At 38.5% G+C, this 15,103-nt stretch overlaps 3 protein-coding genes across 8 annotated transcripts; 1 reads left to right on the top strand and 2 right to left on the bottom strand.

Annotated features, from left to right (window-relative positions):
• The first annotated feature begins 631 nt into the window (after positions 1-631).
• On the top strand, positions 632-15,054 carry LOC105211891 (uncharacterized protein F21D5.5). 6 transcript variants are annotated; one of them, XR_008472811.1, is made up of 7 exons: positions 632-921; positions 989-1,036; positions 1,101-1,300; positions 1,373-1,522; positions 11,108-12,304; positions 12,365-12,881; positions 14,129-15,054. XR_008472811.1 is itself a non-coding variant. In XM_054235930.1 (6 exons), exons 1-6 carry the CDS (start codon positions 917-919, stop codon positions 12,805-12,807), a joined length of 2,043 nt encoding a protein of 680 aa, XP_054091905.1. In that variant the 5' UTR covers positions 632-916; the 3' UTR covers positions 12,808-13,324. The 6 variants fall into 6 exon arrangements, 5 of the variants coding, with proteins under 5 accessions (XP_054091905.1, XP_028895837.2, XP_028895838.2 ...); XM_054235930.1 differs by lacking the exon at positions 14,129-15,054 and having other exon boundaries at positions 12,365-13,324; XM_029040004.2 differs by lacking the exons at positions 11,108-12,304; positions 12,365-12,881; positions 14,129-15,054 and having other exon boundaries at positions 636-921; positions 1,373-6,074.
• Positions 6,166-10,836, bottom strand: LOC105211887 (uncharacterized). Its single transcript, XM_054235932.1, has 10 exons — positions 10,518-10,836; positions 10,148-10,468; positions 9,904-10,081; positions 8,738-9,838; positions 8,564-8,666; positions 8,338-8,493; positions 7,897-8,039; positions 7,132-7,835; positions 6,982-7,053; positions 6,166-6,917 (listed from the first exon to the last, which is right to left on the bottom strand). Exons 1-10 carry the CDS (start codon positions 10,700-10,702, stop codon positions 6,614-6,616), a joined length of 3,267 nt encoding a protein of 1,088 aa, XP_054091907.1. The 5' UTR covers positions 10,703-10,836; the 3' UTR covers positions 6,166-6,613.
• On the bottom strand, positions 12,754-13,684 carry LOC105211885 (ADP-ribosylation factor-like protein 2). Its single transcript, XM_011183559.3, has 3 exons — positions 13,504-13,684; positions 13,073-13,427; positions 12,754-13,006 (listed from the first exon to the last, which is right to left on the bottom strand). Exons 1-3 carry the CDS (start codon positions 13,566-13,568, stop codon positions 12,872-12,874), a joined length of 555 nt encoding a protein of 184 aa, XP_011181861.1. The 5' UTR covers positions 13,569-13,684; the 3' UTR covers positions 12,754-12,871.
• Positions 15,055-15,103: the final 49 nt, after the last annotated feature.

Raw genomic sequence — 15,103 nt, 5'->3', positions numbered from 1 at the left:
TTATATTATAAATTGAGCTATACACACACATACACATACACTTAATGAACATTTGTTTGTTTGCAAGTGATTTTTATCAATTTAACGAAAATGCGTTTAAGTCAACCAAAATCTAAATTACGCCACATTTTAGTTTTATTTTACTTTAAAAAACACTTATACAACTGTAAAAAAAAAAACAACAAAACAAAGAAAACATGTATAGAAATAGAGAATGGAAAATATGTTTTGCTATGAAAATATCAAGAAGCGTGGTTTTATTCATTTCACTTTTTTTTTAATAAATATATACATATATATACGATTAAGCAAGCAGCCATAATAGTTTTAAATTAATTTCAGTTTGATTTTTTTTAATTTCGTTAAAAGTTACTTTATATATATGTATACGTATTAAGTGTGTACATGTATGGCAAATCAGCATTTTGATATGCGTGAACTGGTATGAACCTGCTGGCAGTATAGAGCAATTAAAACAATACATACATACATATGTATCCAAATGAAAATTTTTAATAAAACAAACTTAAACAAGTTTCAAAAAAATTTCTTGTCTCATGTATGCCTAAAACAACACCAACTGGTTACACTGCCAATAAACTTCAAGCGTATTTTTTCTTTTTTGTTTTTTTTTTTTTGTCTTTACACACACACTTGAAATGTTCGACAAAATTTCGATTTTCAAAAACACTACAAAAAATTCTTTAGTCAAAAACAATTAAATTCTTTTTTTTTAACCATTTAGTTTGTAGTAAAATTTCAGTACAAAATCCGGCAGTTTCCTGTTTTACCAATCGACTAGCTATCATCCACTTCGCATCCAGCTTGAAGTGACACTAAAGACTTATTTGGCTTGAAAGGATTGCTATTTGTTTATTTCATTTTGGCAACGCATTTTCTATGCATTCGCAGCGGCATGAGGTATTGCAAGTGTTTTCTGTTGGCGTCCGCCATTAATTGAAAGCTATTTAGTTGCTACTGTTTTTAGTTGTCCCAATGATACGCACGCAAGGCCCACATATTTCGAAAATCGCAGGTATACGTCGCCGTAAGTTTGTAACGTATATCCGCTTGTAACGGTATTTTTCTTCTCTACGAAGAACACAGTTCAACAGCATGCAAGAAATAGATGAGGATCGTGTGCGTGGCTGTCGACCAGCAAGGCAGTGTGGTCCCAGACAGGGTTTGGATGCACACACGTCTCGGTTTCCGCCAACGCCACGTCAGTATGAGGCACACGAGTTTGGTTTGCGCGAAGATGAGCCATTCCAACATCCGCGCATGTTCGAAAATCTAACCTGTAAGTTCGTTTTTAGAAGATAAAATACGCCTCGTACCCTCGCCACTCTCACGTCTGCATTTCATTCCGCAGTTGAAACGAATGCTGGTGCCTTCGATGCAATGCGTGCGGCAAACGCTAGACCACCATATCAACAGCAGCCGCAATTCAATATCTGCGATCTGCCCTCGGAACAGCTCGATGATTTCTCGAATCCCAACTTTCGCGAGGCTTATGATGAGGGTGAGTGCAATGTTTGTTCGCAACAGCAAAAGACGCCAGACATTTGTGATATTTCCGCGCCAGACTTTTGCGACATATCAGATGCCTCGCCGTGGCCGGCACAAACGCCTCCCAGGCATCGGCAGTCACCCGCAAGACAGCAACAAAAAACGCCTGATATTTGCGACATATCCGCGCCGGACTTTGGCGATATATCGGCCATTTCGTCTTACTCTCCAAGGCGTACACAGTCACCGCTGAGACCACAAAGAAGGCAATCATTTCCGGATAGTTGCTTGGATGACGAATCAAGTCCAATGTATGCCAGCACTATGGGCTCACCGACACCACAGTTGCATTATACACCTATCGGTTTGTTGAATACACCCGATGTATGTGCACCAACACCACCGGCGCCGACCCCAACACCGCCGCCGCATTTTTCACCAATCAGACTGCAGCAGTCGCCTGTGCAGTATCCCAGTGAATGTTTGGAAGATATTTCAGTGCCTACATTTGAACAGAGCATCTGTGATATGCCCTCACCGCCTTCGCCAAAAAGATTCCAAATGCCGGGGGACTTGCCTTCAGATATGGTTTGTGATATTAGTGCTCCGTCTTTCGGTTCACCGCCCACGCCATCCATGTCTTTTCCAAGTGAGGCATTAGAACAAATGACCATGCCTTCATTCGAGGACGCCTCATGTGGTTCACCATTAGACAGACGTTTCCTTTTGGATTCAAGATTAGTTGACGAAAGCCCACTGTCATTCGCTTCCTCACGGGTTTCCTCGCCAGGACGATCGTTCTCTAGAAGTGGCACGCCTTATTCAACAGGGTCAACGTCACGTGGTGTTTGTCCGTCTCCGTGTGCAGCACCTCAATCGGCACAACAAAGCTATGAGCCCACTCCGATGCGAAAACGGCAGTCTCCACCTCGTAGGTTCAATCTAGCGCAGTTAATGTCACAACGTCGCTCAACTTCAGAATGTCCACCCATGAGAAATTCGTGTCCGTCTACTGTATGCACACCTACTCCCCCCGCGCCACATTTTTCCTATTACTCTCCGACACCTGTACGGGGGCAATCTTTACCTAAGGACCTGCCTAGTGAATGTCTTACAGACGTCAGTCAGCCATCATACTACAGCAGTCCTTCTCGCACCCCTGGTCAAATGCGACCTCTGCCCAGTAACTTGCCGAGTGAATGTCTTGGAGATATCAGTGAACCCTCATATGAAAGGACTCCACCTGCGCGAACACCGTCTTTACCGCATGACTTGCCATCCGAACTTTTATGCGATATGTCACAACCAATTTACGATACGCCTCGCAGTGAACGTTTGTCCGGCATGACAATGCCTTCATTTGAAGATGCATCTTGTGGATCACCATTGGATCGACGTTTTTTATTGGATTCAAGACTTATGGACGAAAGTCCTCCATCTTTTGCATCGTCACCTCGCAGTTTATCACCGTGCAGATCACTTTCGCCGTGTGCACAACCGGCAACAGCAACAACATGTCCCTCATTTTCACACGGGCCATCTAGAACAGCAACTCCTCAACGATCACTACGCTCTCCTCGTTATTCACCAGCACCAAGGTTCATGCGTTCCCGGAGCCCCTCACCTGTATGTTCACCTACACCACCTGCACCGCATTTCTCTTTGCGTTCTCCTACACCTGTGAGATCACCAACCAGGTGCCCAATGCCAAAAGATATGCCAGATGAATGTTTGGTAGATATAACGGAACCAGATTATTATAGCAGCTATTACAACGCGTCACCCCCACCAAGACCATTCCCCAGTAATATGGGAAGTGAATGCATATCTGATATTAGTACGCCACATTTTGAGAGAACGCCACCAAATAGGACCCCGTCAATACCAAAGAATTTGCCTTCAGATATGATATGTGACATGAGCCCGCCAAAGTATCAATCGCCAGCTAGCGAGCATTTATCTTTTGAAACAATGCCCTCGTTTGCAGACACTTCGTGTGGATCACCATTAGATCGTCGTTTCCTTTTAGATCCCCACTTAGCAGATGAATCCATGCCATCAATGATTTCTTCTCGGTCACCATCGGTTTCCCCTGAACGGCATTCCTCCCCATGTGTAAAGGAAGAATCGTCTTTTGACAAAACATATTGTGAAATTCTACAACGTTTCAATTCGTTGAAATGTAAAGTTGAGACACCTGTGTCTGATTCGACTAGACATTCGACGCATCCTGGCTCGGACAGTGGCGGGCTACCGCAAGGGGAATGTGTTCGAGAAACAGTTATAGAACGTACGGAAAATGAGAATGGACAACTTGAAAGTACCACTCAACACATCGTTGTCACAGTTGATCCCAATGGATCCATAAAAACCCACACTAAAGAGATTAAGACTAAATATCCGAATTGTTCACCTACCAGGTTAGCCCCTCCTTCAGCGGATTCGGGTATACTCACCCAAAGTCCAAGACCAGCAGCACAAATTGAAACTTTGCGAGACTCCATACGCCGACGTTTAAGCTTCGACCTATCTGACATGCCGAGTGACAACCTAGCCGACGTCACTCCACCGTGTGTTGATGATCTGCCATCCATGTCCACAGAAAATATACTGCAGCATTTATCAAGTATACCCGAGGAACAACTGTCAAGAGTTTCAGCACCATCATATCGGACCCCACCTGTTCCATCCATCTCATATCCGAGTGAAATGTTAAATGAAATGTCGATGCCATCTTTCGAAAATGCGTCATGCGGTTCTCCGCTGGATCGGAGATTCCTACTGGATCCTAGGCTGGCAGATGAGAGCCCACCATTATTTGCGTCGTCTTATGTAACTTCACCAACGCCACCGTGTCCTTCCGGACATTCAACAGCACAAACACCTTATTTACACAGTCAAGAACAAAAACCATTTAAAGCATTCTCTCCTCAACGGCCAGTGAGCACAATGCAGCAAGAGTATAGAACTATTAAGTCACCCGAGAGATACCAACCGCTGTCATCAACTTTAAGAGATGTGCTCTCGCCTTCAATACACACTCCACCAGCCCCACACTTTTCACTGCGTTCACCTACTCCCATTGGCCCACCACCAGGCAGAAGCTTCCCAAAAAATTTACCTCATGAGCAATTAGCCGACATAAGTGAACCTGGTTTCTTTAGTGGTACTCCTGCAACTTCACAACAAAGGTATTCGCTACCAACGAACATGCCGAGTGAGCGGTTGGACGATATAAGTCAACCATCGTACCAGAGAACTCCACCCCCGCAAACACCGCGCACACCCATGAACTTACCCAGCGAAATGCTGGGAAATATTTCTGCACCTTCCTACCAATCACCAGCAAGTGAACATATTTCACATGTCACAATGCCCAGTTTTGAGGATGTCTCATATGAATCACCACTAGATAGACGATTCCTCTTAGACCCCAGAATTGCGGACGAGACTATGCCATCACTACTAAGAACACCACCCACACAACGCTCACCCATTACTAGTACACCACGACCAGGTGCAGCTACACCAAGAGCTGGCGGAGCTAGACGTCGGCTTTCGTATAGTCAGCCGGATTCAACTAGAGGCGGTAGCCCCTACAGGGGAACTCCCAAAAGAAGCAACTCTGAGGGAAGGCACGATCAAAGTCCACGCGGTCCCGCTACTGTAGAGCAAACGCACACCACAATCAAACAAAGTGGCACCTACGAACAACAACACAGTGTAACGCCTGCGCAACCCCGCACGCAAGGACGCCACGGCCAAACGCCCTTAATGGATACCTCCAAAGAGGAACTCAAAGTGACAACGTCAACAGTTTCTATCTCGAGAGTTTACCACGGCGCTCCTGCTGAAAGTTCCACCGGTGGACACCAACGCAGGAGAAGTATGTCACTGCCAAGTGAAAATCTTGGCGATATTTCAATGCCTGCGAGTCCACCATCCATGGGAATGTCGAACACAAGTCGTTTTGAACAAAGAAAAATGTCACCAATGAGTCAAATGCTCAACGACATCTCCATGCCGTCTGGGCCGCCATCAATGTCGATGACACGCACAGGACGTTCGACACCGCGCAGAAATCGCCGCAGATCGGTGCAAGATGTCAATGATATATCACCCATATCATTCGCATCCACAATACCCTCCATGGATAGATCTAGTACGACTATGGATGGTGGCAAAACGAATGGCAAATATACATCAACATCCTCGCGCGGTTTCTCCGGGTTAGCGAATTATGCGCCCTTCTGTGAACAGATACGTTCGCGTAATAATTCCAATGCGTGTGATCCCTGTGATGCTTGCTGCCCAACTGTACAAAATGTTAATACTTGTGCTGATTACTCCAATACAGCAGATTCATGTGATCCATGTGCCGGTTTTCTAAATGCTAACAGATCTCAAAATACAAATAACACTTGTTAGGAGATAAAAGCCGTTTGGTAAAACAAAGAAAGTGAAAAAATTTCAAATTACACAACTCCAATTACACTAAAATATTCGGCATGCAAAATTTCTTTGTAATTAGTTATGTAAAAGCAATAAAAAAATATTTTTTTAAGTAAAATTATGCATTTTATACTCTCACATGTTGTTAGGCGTGAGTTTTGTAATTTTTTCAGTTAACGGTTTAAAAAAATGTAAATAGTTAAATTCGATGTATATTATAGAATACCAAATTTATTGATTTTTACCCTCCGTTTGGCTTTATACTATATATATCGGTCAATATGGTAGATATCTTAACGGAATTAGCTAAAAATCTAATACTTAACATAATATATAATGAAAATGAAAAAAAATCGGTACAAATGGTGTACGTTTTTATATACTTATTTATATATGATTATATTAAGGAAATATAATGTAAAAAGTAAATTTTACAAGGAAATATTTCTCAGTAATATTACCCAATTGCTTCTACACTCTATTTTCAGTTATAATTAACTTATTTGGAATCAAACAACTTCAATTACGTGGTATTATTGTTATTGGAAGGGTAAAAAATATTAGCCAAATATTATCTCATTAGGGCTAACACTGCACTCCCGCTATAAAATCCAAACGAGTCAATGAAATGTTATTCCATTATAATTTATACTCAAATACCGTTAGAATTTTGATTTTTATAAAAAATTGTCAGCACTTTCTCTGCATTGTCCTTATAACTAGGTATATGCGCTTTCTTGAGCACAATCATATACGTCAGCGGTCCATTATACAGACGCAAATGAAGATAGAATTTGATGGCTAATTCATGTAATTCCTTCGGCTGCTCTTGGGCAAGGTAAAGCGTTGCAATTTCAGCGATATCATTCAAATGTTTGCCATCGATTTGTAAGCATTCAATGAGATTAGCAAAGTTTTCCAGCAGAATCACTTGTAGCTTATACTCTTGTGTGTGACTAGGATAAAAAGATGAAAAAAAATAAAAAAATAATCAAAACAACAAAATCATTGAAAACTCACGCATTGAGTTTTTCAGCCATGCTGGTTTTGGATGATTTATGCAAGAAGTCTTTCAGATTAGGTATCACATCGCTATAAATTATAAAAAAAAAAATTATAAATTTTTTGTACAGAAAAACAAATAAAAAAACTCATAAAAAACCAACATACTCTAAACTACGCTTCAATATGAATTCCTTCGCGTGTGTGGCAAGCACATTTAGCAATGTGAAACAGCGATTTAAAACAACAGCATCGTTATTACGAAACCGCTCCACTAATGGTGCCCACATTAGATGCACCAACGGCAGCAGCTCATCCTCATAATCACGCAGTAAGGGCACAGCCTGTATTAGACACTCGAGCGCCAGTATTTGATGCGTTTGCTCAAGAAAACCCACAAATCGCAAAACCTGATTTGTTATATCCTTAACCATTTGTATATGACGTGGTAGTTGTGGTTTCAAATCCTGCTCCGCTTCGGCTTCCTCATCTTTCATCTCAACATCTTCCGTGTTGTTTGTTGTACTTTTTGCATTTGCTTCACTCTCCATATTCACACTTTCATGCTCAATGAATTGAGTGTTTCTTCCCAATATGTCCAACCAGTTTTGTAGTAGATCTGTATCTTGCGTTTCCTCCACTTGCATGGGCACGGAGGAAACTTCCACATCACTCGACAATTGCCAACGTGCGACATGCTTTAAGAATGCATTGAAAACACGCAAGAATGCATTGATATTTTCCGATTGCTGAGATTTACTACATTCATTGTAGATTGTTTGGAAAATGTTTTCCAAATGTGGTAAGGCATTGCGAGTGCTTAATTGTAGTAGCACGGTGAGTATGTCAACTGCAGCGTGACTTTCAGGTGACTGAAGTGAAAATTTTATTGTATAAATAACGAATTATAGAATTTTATTACAATATACTAACCCTTCTTAGTATAGTATTCAGATGATAGCTGAGATAATCAGTATGTGTTTCAATCAATTCCGAGATATTTGCACATTTTAGCGCTTTCTGTATGGAGACCAGGCAAAAATTGGCCGCTTGATAAACCATTGTGTTGCTGCTTGCTGTGGAGATAGAAAAAAAAAAATAAAAAAATAAAATAAATATAAAAAACAAAATAAATAGAAAAAAATAAAATAAATATAAAAAAAGAAAAGAAATATAAAAAATAAAATAAATATAAAAAAATAAAATAAATATAAAAAAAATAAAATAAATATAAAAAATAAAATAAATATAAAAAATAAAATAAATATAAAAAATAAAATAAATATAAAAAAAAATAAAATAAATATAAAAAAAATAAAAAATTTTATTTTATTAATTAAATAAATATTTTTTTAATTAATTTAGTGTACCTACCAACTTTCAAAAGCACTTTATGCAGGCAACGAAAGATATAACGGTTAAAACGCTCGCCGAAATATACGGCACAGTGTCCTAAGACATCCAAAGTAAGGCATGTGTGTAATACATTGAACTCGGCATCCAAAATGGTGACGCGCTGTGACTTGCTGACTATAATTGCAGATAAAAATACAACAATAAAATATAAAACAGTTAAAAAAAAGTAATTTAAAATTCTAACCTTCATCAGCATCCTTTTCATCATCAGAATCCACATCTTGTGTTCTAATTTCCACCGCCGACTCGTATAACCCGGGCGTATTGTCCACAAACCAGTTAGTTGGCTAAATAATAAAATAAAAAAATTTAATTAATTTAAAGAAATAAAAAATAAATATGTAAACAAATAAAATACCTTGTTCACCTTCAGACGCCAGCTGGCATCCGGTCGCAATGCTAAGTGCCAGTGTTTATCCAGCAACACTTCTTCAATTAGCATTTCCACCAACTCTATATTGGTAGCAACATTCCGCTTGTCACACACTGTGCCCACCCAAAGCATTATTTGCAAAATTTCATTCATGGCTTCACTGTTTTGGTCCAAAAGCTCTGAGAGAAAATCATACACCATACGATTAAGTCCCTTTGTGTTGCCTAAAATCGCGCAAATATCTTTCACTAATTTAATGCAACGTTCACTATTCAAATGTTTATATTGTCGCCAACTGAGTTTCGCACAAACGGCGAAATCAGCCTCCACCACTTCGCGCACCGCATATTCTTCCATTAAAAAATCACGACAAAGTTTCATATCAACTGCAGCGAGCAGACATCTACAAAGCATTTCTAAATTTTTCGGCACTAATAATAAAGAATTTATTCGCGATGCGCTTAGGTTTTTCAGAAAACCTTTTAGGAATATCAATTCAGCATATTGCTCAGCATCGGCACAGCGATTGATTATGCGCGGTAATTTCGCTAAATGTTCATCGAATAGTGTGTCGGCGTACTCGTCAAAAATACACTCATTAGCACTACCTTCTAGCTGTAGCTGTGATAATGTTTGGGCACACAGTTCACTTATATTTCTGTCTTCATCCTCGGACATAGCTACTACGTTCTCGAGTAAAATCAGAAAATTTCCCGAAAGATTCTGGCCGCAATGTTCTATTAGCGTGCAACACATGCGTGCATATTCGTTGCGCACGCGCACTGAGTCGTGCGAACGCAAAATACTTGTTTGTGTGTAAACTATGCGAAGCTTTGTTGAAGTTTCTTTAAACCAGTGTTTGGAGCGTCCACTGCTTTGCATGCGCTTGAGACGACTTTCAATCTGCTCAGTTGAGTTTTTACTGGTTGTTGCGTAAATATCAAATTCAGTTGAATCGTTTTTATGTTGCGACATTGCATTAAGTAGATTTTTAAATTCATTCTTATCATAACTGTGTTTGATTATTACATCGCTCGAATGATCGAAAACCACGCATAGTATTCGTCCTAGCGCTTTAATGGCTGTCTGGAAGTTTGAAATAGTTATTACAGGTATGCCATATACTCGTTATATAAAATTAATACACTTACCGCCTTTAGTGTCTCGCCTAATTTTTCATCAGCTAGACTAGTTTTCAATAAAACAGTAACAATTTTCGGTAAAAATATAAAAATCGTATCGGCTACTTGATTTCGCAGCACAACATCTGTAAATTCCGCTTCATCATGAACATAGAATATGGTCATCAAACAAACGAGTGATGATATACTGGAATATGTTTGTAAAACAGTTTTCATTACAATTTACAATAATAAAAATCGCATTACTACTTACACTAGCTTCCGATATTTTTCTTTTTCAATAAACTCAACCAGCGATAAGAGTATCTGTCCCAGGAGCAAAGCAGATTCTTGCTTGTAAAACGCTTCCAGTACATCACTACTCGACCGCCGTAGTGCCTCTGCAATGCATTGCACTGAAACCAATTTTAGCTCTTCACTTATATTGGGGCGTATTGTGATTGCACCAGATTCACGAATTTGTTTTAGCACGATTACTAACAATGTGCGTAATTCCTGTATATCATCTAAGTAGAGCTTGGACATAACAATACGCACACAATCCAAAATGCCCGTCATCAAATCCTGATTTGCACTACAGAAGAAAAGTTATTTTGGCACTTCAAATTGTAAATTATACATACCCATTTAGCTCTTCCAATTTAAGCACCAGCGGTGCTAATATTTGTGCATGGAATACTTTCATTTGACTAAAGTTGAAATGCAAGAGTTCATAGCGTAGTCTCTCCAAGTGCTCCCTGTTTGGCAACCGCAGAAACATGTCCAGCGCTGGTTTTACTTTTATTACAAATTGTTCAAATGACGCCATTTTTGTTTTACATTTATATAAACCGTGTAATTCAATAATAAATTGTTTAATTCAGTTTAATTAATGTAATTCAAGAATAAATAGTTTAATTCAGTTTTTATAGAACAAACAAAATGTTTAAGTACCGGTACACGGTGTAGTAAACAACTAAATGAACGAAGTCAGCTGATTTCAAGGTCGATTTGAAATATGCTAAAACCAAAATTATCGATAATTTTGAGCGTTGAAAGAACCTGACATTTTATTATAATCGACTTTCATAAAATAAAGCGGAAAATTAGTAAAAAACGGCGCGACAAATAAAATTTGGATATTGACTGAATTTCTTTCTATTTATTTCATTGTAAAGTTATTTAAATGTTTTAAATAATAGTACAATTACTTAATAACCTTTAAAGAGATCAGTTTCAGTTATAACGGTACTACGTGCGATAATGTCCATTGCCAATTCATTTAAACGATCCTTCGTGGACAGTGGTGGATCCAAATCCTTCAAGCGGACATGCATTCTTCAACCAATGGCATCCGATTACAATTGTATCAATTTAAGTTCCGGCAGAAATATGGTAGGACGAAGCTGTGAAACTGGCGTAAGGGATGTTCATTGCTCCAAGCGGCAACTGGAACTGGACGTGGATATGGAGAACACACGAGCCAAATTGCGTGTAATTGGAGTAAATCCTTGCAGCGTTAACGGTTTAATGGTAATGCAAAATAACGAATGTAATCTGGAGCACGGCGATATCATTGAACTTGTTTATGGTAAATATCAGTTTGAGCTGCAATTCAAACCGACACCCACAGCGGAAGTCAAAATTAAAAATGAAAATAAAAATCAACTCAATGATGAAGCGAAATCGAGTGATAGCAGGAGCAGTAAAGTTGGTGCGGGAAAATGGGAATCTGTAGGAAATGGCGTTATGATGGTATACACAGACGATGCAGTACAAGCATCAACGAAAATAGCTGGCTATGATATTGACGGTACCATCATTACCACAAAGTCTGGTAATGTTTTTCCAAAACATGCCGATGATTGGCAAATATTGTACCCCGAAGTACTGAAAAAATTGAAGCTGTTACAGCAAAGTGGTTACAAAATTTGCTTTTTCACCAACCAAGGTGGTATAGGGAGTGGCAAAATAAAATTAGATGATTTTAAACAAAAAATCAAAGATATACTCACAAAGTTGGGAGTACCTGTACAAGTATTTATCGCAATCGAAGAAGGACACTACCGGAAACCATTGATTGGCATGTGGCAATATTTGGTGGAACACAAAAACGATGACATTGATATAGATTTAAGCAAAAGCTTCTATGTAGGAGATGCTGCCGGACGACCAGAAAGCGGTAGTGGCAAGAACAAACGTCGGAAAGATCATTCTCTAGCAGATCGTAGGTTTGCTGCTAATGTAGGCGTGTCCTTTTACACGCCTGAAGAACATTTCTTGGGTAAACCCACGGAGCAATGGTTGAAATCAGATTATAAGCCAAGCGATATTATAAATAACAGTGATATTCCACTTTTGGAACCGAAAAATATTGAGCTTCCTGCTGATAATTGTGAAATGATTATCATGGTTGGCTTGCCCGGGTCAGGTAAGCCCTCGAATATAAATTTATAGTAGTTGTATATCAATAATTTCATATTAATTTCAGGAAAAAGTTTCTTTTGTGAAGAGTATCTTGACCAACATAACTACACTATCGCCAACGCTGACAAAGCAGGAAGCACTCAGGCATGCCTTAAAATATGCGAGAAAGCCTTGGAAGCTGGCACTTCTTGTGTCGTCGACAACACCAATGTAGATGTTGAGTCTCGCAAAAAGTTTATTACGCTTGCAAAACGTTACAATGTGCCATGTCGTTGCTTTGTTATGAACGTGCAAGTGGATCAAGTGCGACATAATATAAAATACAGACATCTTACTGATACCAGCCATTCAAAGATAAATGAAATGGTTTTCAATATGATGAAGAAAAAATATACAAATCCAACGGTGGACGAAGGTTTCACACATATTGTCAAAGTGAATTTAAAACCAAAATTTAAAAGCACAACGGAGGAGCAACTATACAAATTATATTTATTAGAAAAATAAGTGCTAAATATTTAAAAAGCCGAATAATACTAAATTTGAATGTTCCTTTCTCACTACGTGATCATTAATCTAAGGTAAATATGCGCTTTGCAATATCATCTATAAGCCAATCCATAGCACCTAAGAGTTTTTCTCCAGTTACGGCACTCACACCCACAACTAACCAATGGTGTGTGGTGATGTCGTCAAGCTCAAGAACCTAGAGTAAAAAGACATACAACTATTAAAACAGAAACAAACAATTAAAAATATATATATATTTTACATCTTTGATATCATTTGCGCTAAGCGCTCCCGGCAAATCCTGTTTGTTTGCTAGTACCAGTAGTGTAGCGCCAGCAAGACGTTCCTCTTGCAACAAAACTCTGAGTTCCTGTTTACATGATTCGAGACGCATACGATCAGCGCTGTCTACTACCCATACCAAACCATCTGTAGATTCGAAGTAGTTACGCCAATAAGAACGCAGCGATTTCTGTCCACCCACATCCCAGAGATTCAGCATATATCCATTATGCTCAAGAGTTTTAATGTTGAAACCCAAAGTGGGGGAAATTGTATCTATTGATTCACCATTAAATCTCTTCAATATTGTTGTTTTACCGGCATTGTCCAGTCCCCTGGTGTGTGAAAATATATACCATATACAACAGCAGTATGAATCACCAGTTTTATTTCACTTAAAATCATACTTACAATAGAAGTATGCGCATCTCTTTCTCTTTTTGTCGCATTTTCTTCAAAACTGAAAGAAATCCCATTTTTAAACCGTAAATAAATATAACAAAATTTGTATTTAAATTTCCATATGCGCTCTGAAAGTTTTTGTTTATATATTTTATGACAATTGTTTAATGTCGAAGTTAGGGATGGCAAATGGACGATATACATGGGGTAGTAATCATATGTTTTCATGCAGTAGTAAATCAGGGTAGGATTTTGTTTCAAAACCATTGAATACTTTTTTTTCCTTTACAATATATTTTCTATAAAAACAATTCGTAAAATGATTACAGAATTATATCTGTATTACCAAATGGAATCATGTATATAGAATATTAAGTTAAAAAATAGCAATAAAATACGTTATTAGATATGTCCTAGTTTCTAATCTCAGAAAAAATAGTTCTGAATGCACGAAAAGTTTGACTTGGATTCTGTATTTTCATATATTTTTGGTATTCAGTAATTGCATATAATACTTGTCTGTATTAAATATTTAATTAATATTCAATATGTTGTACTACATAAATAGTATTGTTTATATGCAACCCTAACCAGCACCAGTTTTCGTAATTGTCATTCGAATTTCAAATTTCAGTGCTCCCGACTAAATATGCGAGCACATCAAGGGGTAATAATTTTCCCTGCGTTGCGCCAGCAGCAGCTGCCAGCACCAGGCCATTCATGAATATGCGGCGCGCGCGCCTCAGTCGATTACGGACCGGTGTGCAAGAGCGACGTGTTTGGGAAATCCGCTGTAGTGGCTTGTGAAGTGCGTTCGTTTAACATTCAAATTGCCAATTCGGTTGAACAGCCAACAAGCAAATGCCTAGTTGCGAACAATGGCTATACTTCCGGACTTTTAAAAAAAATATTTCGTTAAAAAATCGAAATAGCGGTACATGTTCGAATAAATGCAATACAAAGTGACAGTTCATTATAGTAAAATATTAATATCCAATAGTTGTGCTACTTAAAGAAACTATCGGAACAAATATGCAGAAATAATGTTGTGCATTGTGTTGTTGTGCAAAACATTGTTAACTTTTATATTTTATTTTTAATATGAACGTTAAGTTTGAATTCATTTTATGCATGCTTTAATTCCGCGCGGCATATAACAAATTCAAACTTCTGATTCGAGTGACGAACTATGATGGTAGAAGAAAACCAGTAAAACCGCCTTGCCAGCATCGCCAGACACTTACCTGTATACCTACCAACTCATCCCGGTCTACATAAGCTAAACAAACTGTTGAGAGTGCCGTCAAAGAATCTTTGAAGGAGCGGCAGCAACATAATACAAATTTTATGAATGCTTAATGGCACTACAACGCTGACCGGCAATGATAACTAAACCAATTGTTTTGCGTTTGATTTGTGTTAAGAGAAAATACTGTGGGCCCGAGTGCAAATAAATTGTTGTTAAAAAATCCAATCAGATCAATAGCGTAAATATAATTAAAAAATTTAAAAAATAAAACTGACTACATATAAACGTAACTTGAACCGTAGTGAAATTCCGAAATACTTAAAGAGATCATACATGCATATAATACATACGCTCCTATTA

The sequence above is a fragment of the Zeugodacus cucurbitae genome, chromosome 2, assembly GCF_028554725.1.
Source record: "Zeugodacus cucurbitae isolate PBARC_wt_2022May chromosome 2, idZeuCucr1.2, whole genome shotgun sequence".
In the NCBI taxonomy this organism is placed as follows: Eukaryota; Metazoa; Arthropoda; class Insecta; order Diptera; family Tephritidae; genus Zeugodacus; species Zeugodacus cucurbitae.
Note: the sequence above shows the minus strand (reverse complement) of the source record. Positions and strands in the feature narration are given on the sequence as shown.